The sequence below is a fragment of the Hibiscus syriacus genome, unplaced genomic scaffold (assembly GCF_006381635.1).
Source record: "Hibiscus syriacus cultivar Baekdansim isolate YM2019G1 unplaced genomic scaffold, ASM638163v2 tig00111099_pilon, whole genome shotgun sequence".
Taxonomy (NCBI): domain Eukaryota; kingdom Viridiplantae; phylum Streptophyta; class Magnoliopsida; order Malvales; family Malvaceae; genus Hibiscus; species Hibiscus syriacus.
This window is the reverse complement of record NW_024062984.1, coordinates 679,107-694,341: the sequence shown is the minus strand read 5'-3', so window position 1 is coordinate 694,341 and position 15,235 is coordinate 679,107. Positions and strand designations below refer to the sequence as shown.

Sequence of the window (15,235 nt, the reverse complement as noted above, 5' to 3'; positions counted from 1 at the left end):
CTAAGTGGATTTAGGCTATCTTATCAGAGAAATGGTAAAGTTTATTTGTTAACCGACAATGAAGATGTTGAACGATTCATTGCTTACATTAGTGTTTCACAAGATGATGTTACATTGTATGTTGTTGAACCTAGAAGTAGTATTGTTGGGTCAGTAGCGGGTAGTAATCAACTAAGTTTTTCTCAAAACCCACAACCTTTCTCTAATCCAAATCCCAATCAACTTTCAGCACCAAATTCCGGTTTTCGTATTGACCAGTTAGACGATGATGAGCCAACAGAAAAAATTGTGAGTACTAGTCAGTATTCGAAATTTGGTCTTGGTCAATATCCGGACTTTGATATTGGTCAATACACGGATTTTGATGATGTTTCAGAAGAAGAAACAGACCATGCGTGTAATGATATTGATATTGGTCAATACCCGAATTTTGATGATGAAACAGCCGTTGCCGAAGAATGTAATGTTGATGATAATGAGGAGGAAGTTACGACTGTGAATGAACATGTTGAACATCCATTCTGTAATTCATATAATCCTGAAGAAGAAAAAGAAGAAGAAAAAGTCCCCGAAGAAAAGAAAATGCCACGGGCGTATAACTGGAATATGCCAGAATTACTTCAGATACCGGAAGAAGAGTTGATAAAGAAAGCAGTTGATTGTTACACAAAAGTTATTCGTATCAAGAAAGATGATTGTTTTGATACAAAGGAAGACTTGAAGATAGCTTTATATACGAAATGTGTGGAAGATGGCTATCAACTAAAAGTTAACAAATCAAGCAAAGATCGTTTCGAAACAAGGTGTATGATTGACAAAAACTGTACGTGGCGTATGATTGCAAAGAGAATAAAAGATTGCAAAATGTTTCAAGTTAGGACTTTTATTGATAAACATACATGTTCAAGAACCCAAGTTTTTCCTCACCATAGACAGGCAAACAAAAAGGTGTTGGGTGGTTTTCTGGCTGAGTTAATGTTTTTGAATGGCAGGGTATATCGGGGACATGAAATTATGACTGACATGAATGCTCGGTTCAAGATTAGTATATCATATTCTCAAGCTTGGAGAGCCAAATGTTATGCCTTGGAATTGTTGAGGGGGTCGCCAGAAGCATCGTTTGCCCAACTGCCGGCTTATTGTCACAATTTAAAGCTGAAAAATCCTGGGTCGGTAACTCATATCAAAACAGATAGAGATGGACGCTTTGAGTTGCTGTTTATCGCCATTGGTGCTACGGTTAGTAAATCAATATAATTTTGTTGACTCATTTTTGTTAGTTACATGCATTTCACATTTAAATGATTATATTTCTTGTGTATATTATTTTGTAGATTCGTTCGTTTATTACTTGCATGCGCCCAGTTATTATAGTTGACGGAGCACATTTGAAAGGTCGATACCTTGGAGTAAACTTATTAGCAGTAGCCATGGATGCTAACAATGGGATATTGCCAATAGCTTACGGGGTTGGCAAATCTGAAACCTCTGATTCATGGACATGGTTTATGGGGCATCTTAGGGATTGCATAGGTCCTATTAGCAATCTGACAATCATATCCGATAGGGCAAACTCAATTGACAACGCTGTTAGAAGGTGTTTCCCAGATGCTTTTCATGGACTTTGTGGTGTTCATTTGTATAGAAATCTAAAATCAAGGTCTGCTGGTATAAAAAAGCACAAATGTACATACTGGAAGGCTGTAAAAGCTTATCGGGAAGTGGATTTCAATAAGCATATAAATTGTTTAAGACGTGTTTTGCCTCAGTGTGCTCAAACACTAGAAGATGTCGGGTTTGAAAGATGGTCAAGAGTACATCAACTTGGAGCAAGATATGGTTTCATGACGTCTAATAGTGCAGAATCAATCAACGCTCTAAGTCGTCATTCCCGGAAATTACCCATTACTATGTTAATGGAGTTTTTTCGAGCCTCTATTCAACAGTGGTACTACAAGAAAAGAAACCATGCAGGTATTATTTCTTTGAATTCGTAACTTATCATATTTATATATTTTACTAAGTATTGTTTATTTAAATTTACAGGAACATTGGAACATCGTGTTACACCATGGACTGAAAAAAAGATAACGAAACGTGTTGTGAAGTCAACGTCATGGAGAGTTGAACCATGTTCAAACACTTTGTTTCAAGTACTGGATAATAACTTAAATGGGCTAGTCGATCTAAATGCAAAGACGTGTAGTTGTATGAAATGGAAAACATCTGGTTATCCGTGTGGCCATGTTATAAAAGTTGCTCTTCATTTAAACCAAGATGATTCAAGCGCATACGCTATGGATTGCTACACTACAGAAGTTTATCGACAGACTTATGCCGAGATTGTCTACCCTATTCCACATCCTTCTGAGTGGGACATACCAGATGACTTACAAACAGTTTTGCCACCAGCCATGGACAGAAGGCTACCTGGCCGACCAAAAAGTCACGATCGTATACCGTCTAAGGGTGAAGAGAAGAAGAGATCGACATGTAGTCGGTGCAAGGAAAGTGGTCATACAAGGTTGACATGTGGATCACCAGTGCCATCAAAATCATCTTTTCCTCTACCAAAATATGGATCCTCATCAAAATCCAAAGCTCATATGGTGTGAACTTTGTATTATGTAAACGTTGTTATTCAGTTGTATTATGTAAACGTTTTAACATTTAACATTTTATGTGTATTATGTAAACGTTGCCATCAAAAGCTCATATGCAAACGTTGTATTATGTGGATTTTATGTGTGAACTTTTAACATTTTCAGTTGAATTAATGACTCAGGCCAACCATTTTGACTTAACCAACTCTTGTTATTCAGTTGTTATCACTATTAGGCATGCATTTGACTATCGCAACACGGAAAATACAATCGCAACGCGAAATGAAAATCCCAACATGAAAATCGCAATGCGGAAATGAAATCGCAACGAGAGAATCGCAATGCGAAATGAAAATCGCAATGCGAAATGAAAATCGCAACGAGAGAATCGCAATGCGAAATGAAAATCGCAATGCGAAATGAAAATCGAACCGACATAATCGCAATGCGAAATTAAAATCGCAATACGAAATGAAAATCGCAATGCGAAATGAAAATCGCAATGCGAAATGAAAATCGCAACGAAAGAATCGCAATGCGAAATGAAAATCGCAATGCGAAATGAAAATCGCAACGAGATAATCGCAATGCGAAATTATAAACGCATTGCGATTTTCATTTCCGCATTGCGATTTTCATTTCGCATTGCGATTCTCTCGTTGCGATTTTTATTTCGCATTGCGATTTTCATTTCGCATTGCGATAGTCATTTTTGCCTTCAACATAATGCAGATTGAAATCAACAAAATCAACCATTACATTTCAATCAATTAAACAAGCACAAATAAGAATTATGTTCGCATCAATTACACAAATCAACTTTTACAAATCATCTTTTACAAATCAATTAAACAATCAAAAATTGAATCAACTTTTACAAATCAATTAAACAATCAAAAAACAATCAATTAAACTATTGAATCAACTTTTGCAGCTCGACATCATTTTCACGCAGTTCACTTCTGAGATTAACCTGCAGAAACCAAACATTTGTTCAAACAACACTTTCTACGCAAATTATTGAATTCTAATTACTTAACCAAACATTTTCATTTATAAGTATATAAACTTACCAATTGTTTATGGACATTTTTATAACACGGATGCAGGTAGGCAGCGTCTCGTATATATCGATTTAGCCATATAATGCCGAAACCACAAGCCTACTGCAGCTTTATCTCTATCGGTGGGAGGTAGATACTTGATGCTTCCCGTCGTCAAACGCTCCAACACCAAGCATACGAGAGGACCACAATCTCCTCTGGCTCCGCTCGTTTGTTGTGGCGCGGTCTCGTCTCTAATAACTGTAATATTGAGCTTCTTTGGCTTCTTGTTTCCAGAACGAGTCCAATAATTGATCGCATCCAAGAATTTAGCCAAATGAGAGCTCCATCCCTTAATAACATCTCTTAAATCAGCCAATGATATGTAATTTATCATGCTGTCATACACTATTGTCTTAAGGGATGGGAGCTGAAGCTCGACGAGAATCCAATGTTTACGTTCCAAAACAGGGATAAACACCTGCAATCATAAGTAATAATTCATTCATTTGCGCACTTATTTCATAAAACCTTTAAACTCAATCTAAAATAAATACTAACCTTATCGACCTCCCACCATGCAGGATAAAGTTTAGCTTGTCCATTGCCCAAATCAAATGATTCATCTCGTGCATTCTTCAAGTGAACGGCGTGAAAAGACGTCGGCATTATTGTATATCGTATATTTTTATTTTTCTTAAGTTTTCTTATTATTAGAAGACGTGTCACCCACGCATCGATATGCTGTTTTACAAAAAAAGACATATATTAGTGACTTACATAAATTTAAAAAAAAAATTAATCAAATTGAAATATAAGAAAAATATAAGACTTACCCCCCCATCGAAATAGCCATTGTCTTCGACCCCTAATAATACGCCCCACCAAGGCCGTTCAAGCAACAAAAAGATATCATCGGTGAGCTTGCATATGTCAGTGAAACACCCCTTGCTCCGCTCATGTAGATAAAAATCAACTGCGGTCTTAGCCCAAAGGGTGTTATCCAAAATTGTGTCCGGTAGTTGTTCCCTCTCCTCTTCAGATACCGGTATGGTACTGGCCGGTAACTCATACGAGAGCCAACTCTCATCCATCATGTCCGGAACCGGTGGGGGTTTCTCAATACTTCGATATATTACCCCATGTGAATCGGGCTCTGGAATGGTGGGAGGGACCTCTTCAACGATGACAGTTGCCTCTTGAACGGTGGGAGGGGACTCTCGAGGAATGATATGGGGGGCCTCTTCAACGATAGGAGTGGACTCTTGAGGGATGACAGGCGAGTCGGGCTTCTTCTTGCGGTGTCTTCGCACTATTGGGGTGTACGGAGACTTAATAGCACGTGCACGCTGTCTGATGCGTGAACTCCGTCGTGCAAGCATAACCCGACGTAAAGCATCCACTCTATCGGGCCGCTAAATAATTAAATACAAAAATCAGTAAATAAACAGACATGATATTTAAACAGTGAAAACAAAGACAAATATGTTTCAAACTTGCATTGTATTCACCCAAGTCATTATTCTATCATAGTTCACAAAATGCATCAGATAACAAAGAAAAATATGTTTCAAACTAATACCCTGAAGTTAGTATTTGTCTTTGATTTGTCTATTGGTTGAAGTAATGCAATCCATTCAAGTTTCAATTTGCAGAAGAAGAAATAGTTTACTTTCGCAACACGAAACTTAAAATCGCAACGCGAAACCAAAATCGCAATGCGAAATTAAAATCGCAACGACAGAATCGCAATGCGAAATGAAAATCGCAACGAAAGAATCGCAACGCGAAATGAAAATCGCAATGCGATTTTGGTTTCGCGTTGCGATCTTGTCGTTGCGATTTTGGTTTCGCGTTGCGATTCTGTCGTTGCGATTTTCATTTCGCGTTGCGATTTTGGTTTCGCGTTGCGATTTTAAGTTTCGTGTTGCGAAAGTAAACTATTTCTTCTTCTGCAAATTGAAACTTGAATGGATAAATTTACTTTCAACCAAAAGACAAAACAAAGACAAATACTATTTCACAGTGTTAAAGAATACACAGTTTAGCAGAATTGGCAGCAACCGAACAAATTTACTTTCAACCAAAAGACAAAACAAAGACAAATACTATTTCACAGTGTTAAAGAATACACAGTTTAGCAGAATTGGCAGCAACCGAACAAATTTACTTTCAACCAAAAGACAAAACAAAGACAAATATATTTCACAGTGTTAAAGAATACACAGTTTAGCAGAATTGGCAGCAACCGAACAAATTTACTTTCAACCAAAAGACAAAACAAAGACAAATACTATTTCACAGTGTTAAAGAATACACAGTTTAGCAGAATTGGCAGCAACCGAACAAATTTACTAAGCAATCTAAGTGAAATGGCTAATCTAAGTGAAATTACGAGTAAATTTATCATTAAGTTAAATATGGAAAATCTTAAACTTACCTCGTTGCGTAGAGTATGAACCTCATTCTGCAACGATACTATCATCTCACGTAGAGCGGCAACCTCACCACGTAAAGTTGACACCTCCACACGCCATGCACCATCGTTATCGCGTAGAGTACCGATCTCCTCACGCAAGGCATTGACCTCATCACGTAACTCCCTTGACTCATCCCGTTGAGGTGGAGGTGGAGAACAGGGAGATAGGAGTCGTGGCATCTTTGCCGGTCGCCTATCATGAGGTGATGGTGGAGAAGAGGCTCGATGATGTGACGGGATAGGTGATGGCTCTCGTTCTAGAGATGTATAGTCGGGTCGATCGGGTGATGGCTCTAGGTGAGGTGATGGCTCTCGAATTGGAGGAAGTGGATGCTGCTCATCATCCGTGCCATCAAAAAAATTCTGACTAGCTTGCCACCAATCAGTGGCAAGCTCTTCCTCCGTGGGTGTCAGTCTTTGTAATGGAATGTTGGCCTCCTAAAATATAAAAACTCAAACAAAGTTAAACGTCTACTATTAATAACTTGTTTATATATTATATGAAAGTATTTGTGTTAACTTACATTATTTATTGTGGCATATGGTATTAAGTCTTCCCAATCCAACAGAGTTTTCCTCTTCCAGGAAATAGCCCTGGGAATATCATTTGACGTTTTTATTGCATATGTACGCATGCTGGGGAAAGCCTCGAATATCCAAATCTACAAACAATATAATAACAAAATTAGTAATTGTTAAATAATTAATTATAATTTTAGAAACATTATATAGAAATTCTTACCTTAAAGGCCCAAACAAAGCCTGACAAAGTGTATTTGGACCCATCGCCCCGCAAACTTTTGCGGTCATCAAAGGCAGACGACAACTTAGTCCAGGTAGCTTTCCATATATACGAACCCCACGGAAACAGATTCCATGCATTCAGGTCCTCTACCAATATTATTAGCTCCCGATGAATAGGTTGTCTGGCCTCTCTGCCTAAAAAGCCGGCATACACAAGTAGTAGAAGGCATACTCGGACAACATCGACGTCTTCCATCCGAGTGAAACCAGCTTTCTTATTAAATAATTTCTTCAGGTCGTCGACATGTAGGTTCGGCTTCTCCATTGACTCATCCGGAAAAACCCGGGATAACCATGATGGGCGGGCGATATGACGAGTGTACCGGCCTACATCATCGTGTCCGAATCGTAGACCAGTGATTAAGCAGAACTCCTTCCGCCCAAAGCAAGTATACGCTGGTGGAAAATGAAACCATATCTCTTCCTCACCACGTTGTATACTGTCGGGTAGATTTGATGTCATGGTCTGAAGCCACAAATGGGTCAAATTAGCATCTCCACCCGGATGCTGTACTCTCAGCCATGGCCCGAAGCAGGTTTCCTCAAACAATTGTCTTTGAGCAGGTGAAAGCTTCTTTGCAATTGTAGTGGCCAGGCTGACTTTATTTCTCAAGGTCAATTGAGCCGAAAAAAATTTCTACAAAAACAATAAACATACCAAGTTAGATATACCAAAAACTACACTGTGAAGATATACCAAAAACAATAAACATAAAAAGTAGTAGTTTATTCTTTAAACTAAAATTTGCAACACTGTTTTGTCTTTTGGTTGAAATGAAAATCGCAACGAGAGAATCGCAACGCGAGATGACAATCGCAACGATAGAATCGCAACGCGAAATGAAAATCGCAACGAGAGAATCGCAACGCGAAATGAAAATCGCAATGCGATTTTGGTTTCGCGTTGCGATTCTCTCGTTGCGATTTCCATTTCGCGTTGCGATTCTCTCGTTGCGACAGTCATTCTCTCGTTGCGATTTTCATTTATCTCGTTGCGACTCTTCTGCAAATTGAAACTTGAATGGATTGCATTACTTCAACCAAAAGACAGAACAAAGACAAAGACAAATACTAACTTGAAAATCGCAACGAGAGAATAGCAACACGAAATGAAAATCGCAACGACAGAATCGTAACGCGAAATGAAATCTAAGTGAAATGGTTAATCTATTATTGAAATGACCAGTAAACTTATCATCAGTTTCAATATGAAAAACCTACAATAATGCAAACATTTCAAAATAAAAATAATTAAAAAAACTAACCCTCGGAGGTTGATTTTCCATTTCTGAATATTGTGAGGGATTTCTGACCGTGAATGGTTGTGAGGGATTTCGCCGGAGATGGGGACGGAAATCTTCGGAGATGGGGACGGATTTCTTCGCCGTAGAGAGTGAGAGATGGAGATGGGACTGAGTTGTGATTTTAGGTTTTAGGTTATGAGTTGCGATTACGGGATTTTGTCTTAATATTCTTTTTGTAATTTGAAAATAAAATACGCGTAGCGATTATAATGGCGCTTTAAATATCGCGTTGCGATTTACGGATACGCGTTGCGATTTTATGTATTATCGTTGCGATTTACGGATACGCGTTGCGATATACGGATACGCATTGCGATTTACCCATACGCGTTGCGATTTACGGATACACGTTGCGATTTACGGATACGCGTTGCGATTTATGTGTTCGCGTTGCGATTTTCATATTCGCGTTGCGATTTTGGAAAATCGCAATGCGAATTTGTACTATCGCATCGCGATTTTCAAGAATCGCGTTGCGATTTTGGAAACTGATTTGCGATTCTGGAAACTGATTTGCGATTCTGGGGATCGCGTTGCGATTTTTATTTCGCGTTGCGATTTTGTTGGTCATTTTGGCAAATCCAAAAAAAGTTGGTTAAAATCGTATATTATAACTTTTTTTTGGTCACTGAGGCGATTTTCTCTTAAAATAAAGGTAAAACTGGCGAAGAATATAATTTTATTAAATAATCATATTTAAATTTTATATTAAAAATCAAAAGCCGTTTTTATTAAGTCAAAATCATTTTTGTTAATTATTTATTAACATTAAAAGTATTTCTTAGAAAATTTACAAACAAATTAAATACTAACTTTAGTGAGAAGTATATATATTTATTTATTTTTTAAAATTTTAAATTTAATTTTAATATTATTTTAAAGGAGATGAGAAGGAAGAATTGTTTGAGAAAGAAAGATAATACTCTTAATGAATTTAAAATAATCACTAGGGGTGATTATTGAGCTAGTCGATCACGAGTTGGGTAGTGCTCGACTTGTGCTCTTTAAAAAAAAATTGTTGCTCGATTCGACTCGTTGCTCGTTAAACTCGTTAAAATTTTACTCGATTTGTGCTCGTTAAAAAAACTTATTGCTCGACTCATGCTCGTTAAGCTCGTTGCTCGTTAAAATCATTGCTCAGTTCGTTGCTCATTAAACTCACTGAAATTTTTATCTTATTTTTTTTAACTATAAGTAAAATCTAATACTATAAATTAATAGATTAGTCATTTATCATGTTTTTATCTATTAGTAAATTTTTAATTTTTGAATGAAATAATTTTTTAAAATAATTTTTTAAAATAATTACTAAAATTATAAAACAATTAACGAGTTGCTCATGAACTTATCGAGTCGAGTTGAATTTTGCTCGACTCAACTTGTTAAGATCTCAAATCAAGTTCGAGTCAAGTTAACCCTAGTCAAGTTTTTATTGAATTTTTACCGAGAAAAATTCGAGTTGCTCACGAACTGCTCAACTCATTAAACACTTTTAATAATGACCTATAAAAATATAAAAGAATAAAATAAATAATTCAATTAGTCGATTAAAATGTGATCGTTCTACTTAGACATGCATATGGTCGGATAAAAAATCGATCCGATTTTTTCATCTAGTCAAAAAATTAGATTTAAAAAAAATCGGTTCGGATTCTATCCAGTTTGGAGGGTCGGATGGTGTAACCGATTTTTTAAAAAATTCGGTTTTTAATCTGGTAAAAAATCCGGTCGTCAAATTTTTTAAATCCCAGACAGTATTTTTTTCGGATAAAAAACTAGTTTTTTATCCGATTTTTAATATGGTAAAAAATCCGGTCGTCCAATTTTTTCCCAAACCGGTTATACTATCCGATTTTAAAATATCCGATCTAATTTTAAAATATTCGATCCAATTTTTAAAAAAACCGATTTTTTTCAAATCAAATTTCAAATATTTTTTACGTAAATTCGGATATTCAGATTTTTTTTTTTTTGCTACCTCTGGTTCTACTACATATATATTTATAAAATGTGAAAAAATCAATATACGAAAAGGACAGGGTCCCACTTTGCTTTCCTCTACAATTTTGCCATTTTATTTGCTTTCGTTTATGTTTTCTTCCGATTGAATACTTGATTTTCTCTCTCTTTACACTTTTTCTCAGCTTATGCCATCACGTTTCCTAATATATTAAGGTGCGGACTGTAGAACTTTCCATATCTCCTGCTTGCATAAACTGAAAGCACAGGATCAAAAGATTAAGAGCAAAAATTAAGAGAAATTAATAGTGAGGATGGACAGATAGACAGGGAGCGGCAAATTCTGGAAAGCTCATTGTCCCCTTATGTTTTCTCTTCTATTCTGAAGGTAAATTACTTTTTTTTTCTTAATTTGATTTTCCTTTCTGGGTATTTTTCTTTTCTTCACTTGATTTTAGTTTTGGATTTTAATTATAGAGTTTACATCTTTGGATTAAGGTTCAATTTTCCTTTGATTTAAGTTAAATCTTTTGCCTTTTTTGGATATTAGATTGTTTCATTTTACATGCTTTGAAATTGAATTAGTTTTGCTGATATTTCTTTTTCTCGAATGCTTATTCCCCTGCCTGTTCCCCTTTTTACTAAAAACTTTTTTTTGTCATTTTTTCTCTTATTTTATTTCACTGTTTTAGTCGTGATGGATGACTCTAAAATTTGATGAGTGTGTTTGTGTTTGTTTTGGACATTTACTAATTCTCTTGTTCACATTGATTTATTGGTGCTTAAAACTGTTTATTTTTTGACTCTGACCATAACATTATAGAGGCTTTTCCCCTTAAATAGTGCTTGATCACGTGAAGTTTTCTATGATTACATTGTCTTCTGGAATGTTGACCCTCAGCTGTATCATTATTGTATGAGCAGCAGGAATTAAGCAACCTCTAGTCTGTAGTCAGTGGATATTCCAGTTTTCCCACTGATTAACTTGCTTTTATACGTCAAACAAGAGCTGAATTCTCTTGTAACAACCATCTTTTTTTTACCTTTGACAGCTATTGAAAGTGCACGGAGGAGTGGCCAAGTCTATGATCGTCTCTGAAGCTACTCGCTCCGGTTGATATATTGTTTGCTGACAAGCTTTTATCCCTTGTTAGGAGTTGTGTGATTGAAATGGGTTACATTTGTGATTTCTGTTGTGAACAGCCGTCTATAGTATATTGTCGGTCTGATGCTGCCTGTTTATGTTTGTCTTGCGATCAAAGTGTCCATTCTGCTAATGCACTGTCGAAACGTCATTTAAGAACACCGTTGTGTGGAAGATGCAATTTTCAACCTGCTTTTGTTAGATGTGCAGAAGAAAGGGTATCCCTATGTCAGAACTGTGATCTGATGGGTCACAGTACCTCTACCTCGAATCTGACACATAGGAGGGAAACGGTTAACTCTTATTCTGGTTGCCCATCATCTGCCGAACTTTCTTCCATATGGTTGTTTTTCTCGCAATCCCCTTCAGCAGGTGAATCTACTTGTGAGCAGGAATTAAGGGAAATGAGCATCAATGAGAACGTAGAGAGGAATTCGTGGTGTCCTATAGAAAATACCATCAGCCAGAATGATAATGGTGTTGCTGAAGTAAATCATGACCGCAATGTGAATGTAGATAGCAGAAGTACTTGGGATGGATCATCAAATCCGGAACTTGGGTCTGCACCACAATTTCTTCATCAGCCAGCTGGAACAACAGATACATCGTTAACCAAGGTAAATGATGAATTTGTAATATTTATCTTTAAAGAATTTAGATAAATTGTTTTTTAGGTACTTCGAGGCCCTTGCTATCTAAGTTCCATGGGGTAATAATAAACAACTACGGTAAGAAAATGGGTTTATTTGCTAATGCATTCTAAAGTCTGCACTTAATGCTAAAAAACATATTAACACCGAGTATTGAGTGCTAACTGCCAATTTGCTTTTCTTATACTTATTATGTTGGAAATGAAAGCTCCATCCAGGATGTCATTTCTACTTGAATAGATTTTTTGGTAATAGTAAAAGATATTATTCTTTCAGTTTGTATTTTTGTTGGTCTCTTCAGATATTTATGTTTCTTGGCCCAAAAGCAACTTAAATTTGAGTGTAATATTCCAGATAACTATTCATTTAGGCCTTTTGATGTGCAATTACTATGCTAGTAACCTCGTCCACAATCATATATTTTATCTTATGCCTATTTTTGCCATGGGTTCATAAACTTGGAATGTAAATCTCTCCTATTTTACACACATGAGTTTCTATCTGGACTCCTACCATCCATCTATATAATTGAAGTTTTTACACTGTTGTTTTCAATTGAGATGGAAAAAGGGAGTGTGAAGGTGATAGAAAACGAGAAGCCGTGAAAACTGGCAGAGGTCGGTTTTTTTAAAGTTATCAACATTTTATTTTAATCATAAAAGAGTATTGGCAATTTCGTAGTTTGCATTAGATTGTCCGAGATAATTTTTGGCATATTTGTGAAAACTTCATTATTGCACGTTTGCTCGACTATTTGAGAGACAATATGATTAATTTTGGGAACTTTGTCTAATTCTTACCTTGTTAATTTGCAGTTATCTTGCCCTCAAACAAAGTATGCAGGAGTTTGTGAAGACGATCTGTATGATGACTTCAATATGGATGAATTTGATTTGGACCTTGAAAAATATGAAGAACTCTTTGGGGTAACTCTCAATCATTCAGAAGAAATTCTCGAGAATGGTCAAATGGATAGCTTATTTGGGACAAAGGCCATGTCTGTTACTGATTCGTACTGTCAGGGTGCAGTGGCTGCTGAGGTTCTCTCCTCTTTTTTCATCTTGCTTTATGGTATCTGTATGATCTTTTTCTCTGATAGTAATATTACCATTTTTTTTAGGTGTTATGGTTTTGTTTCCTGGTTTTCTTAAATATTCCAGCTTTTAGTTTTTTCCATTCTGTTACTCGGAGTTTTGGTAGGGGTATCAATTTCATCAATAAAATTGATTTTCAGACACGCTTTGTCTGAAATGAAGTTTACTGTCCATTTGTTGATGGTCATTACCAAAGGAACATTTCCCTTGGGTCAGAAGCATCTAGATGAAATCAATAACGTTGGTTTTCAGAAATGACCAATGTACCAAAAGGAAGTTGATTATATAGCTATTATTGGTAGGATTCCTCAAGTTTGTAAGTATACTAGTACTTGATCTTTAAGTATCTTCTTGAATTTGATTATCAATAAATCAAATTTCTTCTTGTGAATTATGCATGTGTCAAATGTTTTCTTACGAAAATTGGAGCTTTAATCTGCTTGAAAATTACATTTTGTGTTTTATCTCCCTTAGGAATCTTACTGCAAGGGATCATCCATAACATGAACCCCTGAGAATTTCAAGTTTCTGTTCAGCAAATGTTCTTATGGTTGTAATTGAATATTCATGTCCAGGACTCATCTCCTGGACTTGTGAATGGAATCCAGCCAGCATTCAGCAATGCCGCATCTGCTGATTCCATGTTGAGCAGTAAAACCGATTCAATTTTGTATTTTACGGCAAGGCAGGACCATTCAAGCTTCTCTTTTTCTGGCCACACTGGAGAGAGTAACGGAGGAGATTACCAAGATTGTGGGGCTTCGTCAATGCTTCTCATGGGACAACCCTCTTGGTGTCCTCCGTCTGCTGAGGGCTCCTTCCCGTCGGCTTCTCGAAGTGATGCTGTCATGCGTTACAAGGAAAAGAAGAAGACACGGAAGTAAGTATCTCATCATTGTAATCTGTGCATTTTAGTTACTAATCCTGCCATTGGAGGGGTCCATTTCACTGTGGTGCTCTCGGGTAAGCAAAACAGAAATTGCAGTCCAATGTCTGCATCTGTGAGTATTTATCAACAACCGATCGGGAAGGTCAATATAGAATCTATATTATGGATCTTTTTAACATATTATTTTACTTCTAGTCTTGTGTGGAATCACCATTTATGCGTTCAATGTCGTCCGTGTTGAATGATAGGTTTGAAAAGCGAGTGAGATATGCCTCTCGCAAAGAAAGGGCTGATGTGCGAAAGCGTGTGAAAGGACGCTTTGTCAAAGCTGGTGGTGCCTATGATTATGATCCGCTGAACCCAACTAGAAGCTGCTGAGACTACAACCTACAACTATGCTTAGAACAAGGAAAGAAACGCCGGGTGTTAGTTGGATACAAAAAATACCATGAATAAATTGGTTGGTCCTAGTTGTCCATCACCGTAAAAGATCATCGGATTGCTGCTTCATTAACAAGATCCACCTCGATCGCCTTTGCTGCCATTACGTCCGAGAAAAGTTCACCTGCTCAAATTATTTTGTTTTTTTCAGTGTGGAAATGAAAATGCTTCCGGATGCTCCAAGTCATGAATATGCTCTGAGTGTTATAGACAAGTATATACTTCTTCTGTAAAAGATGCTGTTTTCATCGACACAGCATGCCTCATGCTTGCAAGACTGAAGTCTTGGCACGTGACACCATGGCATGCAGCCATAGTTTTGTACTTTCTTCTTTATTTTTTAAAAATGTTTATCTTAATGACGTGTATAGCCATTGATATTTGCAGACTTGCAGTTGAGAGACAGGAAACTTGCAATTGTAATATTTTTCTCTTCGGGTGTATAACAAAGGATTTAATCATGTGCACTTAGAATCAATTGCAATTGTAATATTTTTCTCTTCTAGTGTATAACAAAGGATTTTTTTTTTTGCTAATACTAAGGAGCAAACAAAGCTTAGCTAGAGGAGTCAACGTCCTCAATCACTAAGGTAGCGTTTGGTTCGTTGGAATGTTTCTGAGGGAATTGGAATCTGTGAATGAATTGGAATTTGTGAAGGAATTGGAATCCAATTCCATATTTTGTTTGGTTCGCAGACATGTCAGATGAATTTGATTTCAGTAATGTAAAATGACAGGATTGCCCTTCTTTTTTTTTGCTTAATTTTAATTTGTTTTATAAATTACATGTATCAATATATTATTAAAATTTTAAAAAAAATTAAA

General features: G+C 36.5%; 1 protein-coding gene across 1 annotated transcript; it reads left to right on the top strand.

The window, feature by feature from the left end:
- The first annotated feature begins 11,261 nt into the window (after positions 1-11,261).
- Positions 11,262-14,866, top strand: LOC120153169 (zinc finger protein CONSTANS-LIKE 9-like). Its single transcript, XM_039165170.1, has 4 exons — positions 11,262-11,953; positions 12,802-13,026; positions 13,656-13,960; positions 14,218-14,866. Exons 1-4 carry the CDS (start codon positions 11,363-11,365, stop codon positions 14,345-14,347), a joined length of 1,251 nt encoding a protein of 416 aa, XP_039021101.1. The 5' UTR covers positions 11,262-11,362; the 3' UTR covers positions 14,348-14,866.
- Positions 14,867-15,235: the final 369 nt, after the last annotated feature.

Excerpts from the sequence above, each read along its gene's own strand:
- LOC120153169 (XM_039165170.1), top strand. The coding sequence starts at position 11,363 with ATGGGTTACATTTGTGATTTCTGTTGTGAACAGCCGTCTATAGTATAT. Across the intron at positions 11,954-12,801 it reads CAGATACATCGTTAACCAAG|TTATCTTGCCCTCAAACAAA; the intron begins GTAAATGATGAA and ends GTTAATTTGCAG. Across the intron at positions 13,961-14,217 it reads GAAAAGAAGAAGACACGGAA|GTTTGAAAAGCGAGTGAGAT; the intron begins GTAAGTATCTCA and ends GTTGAATGATAG.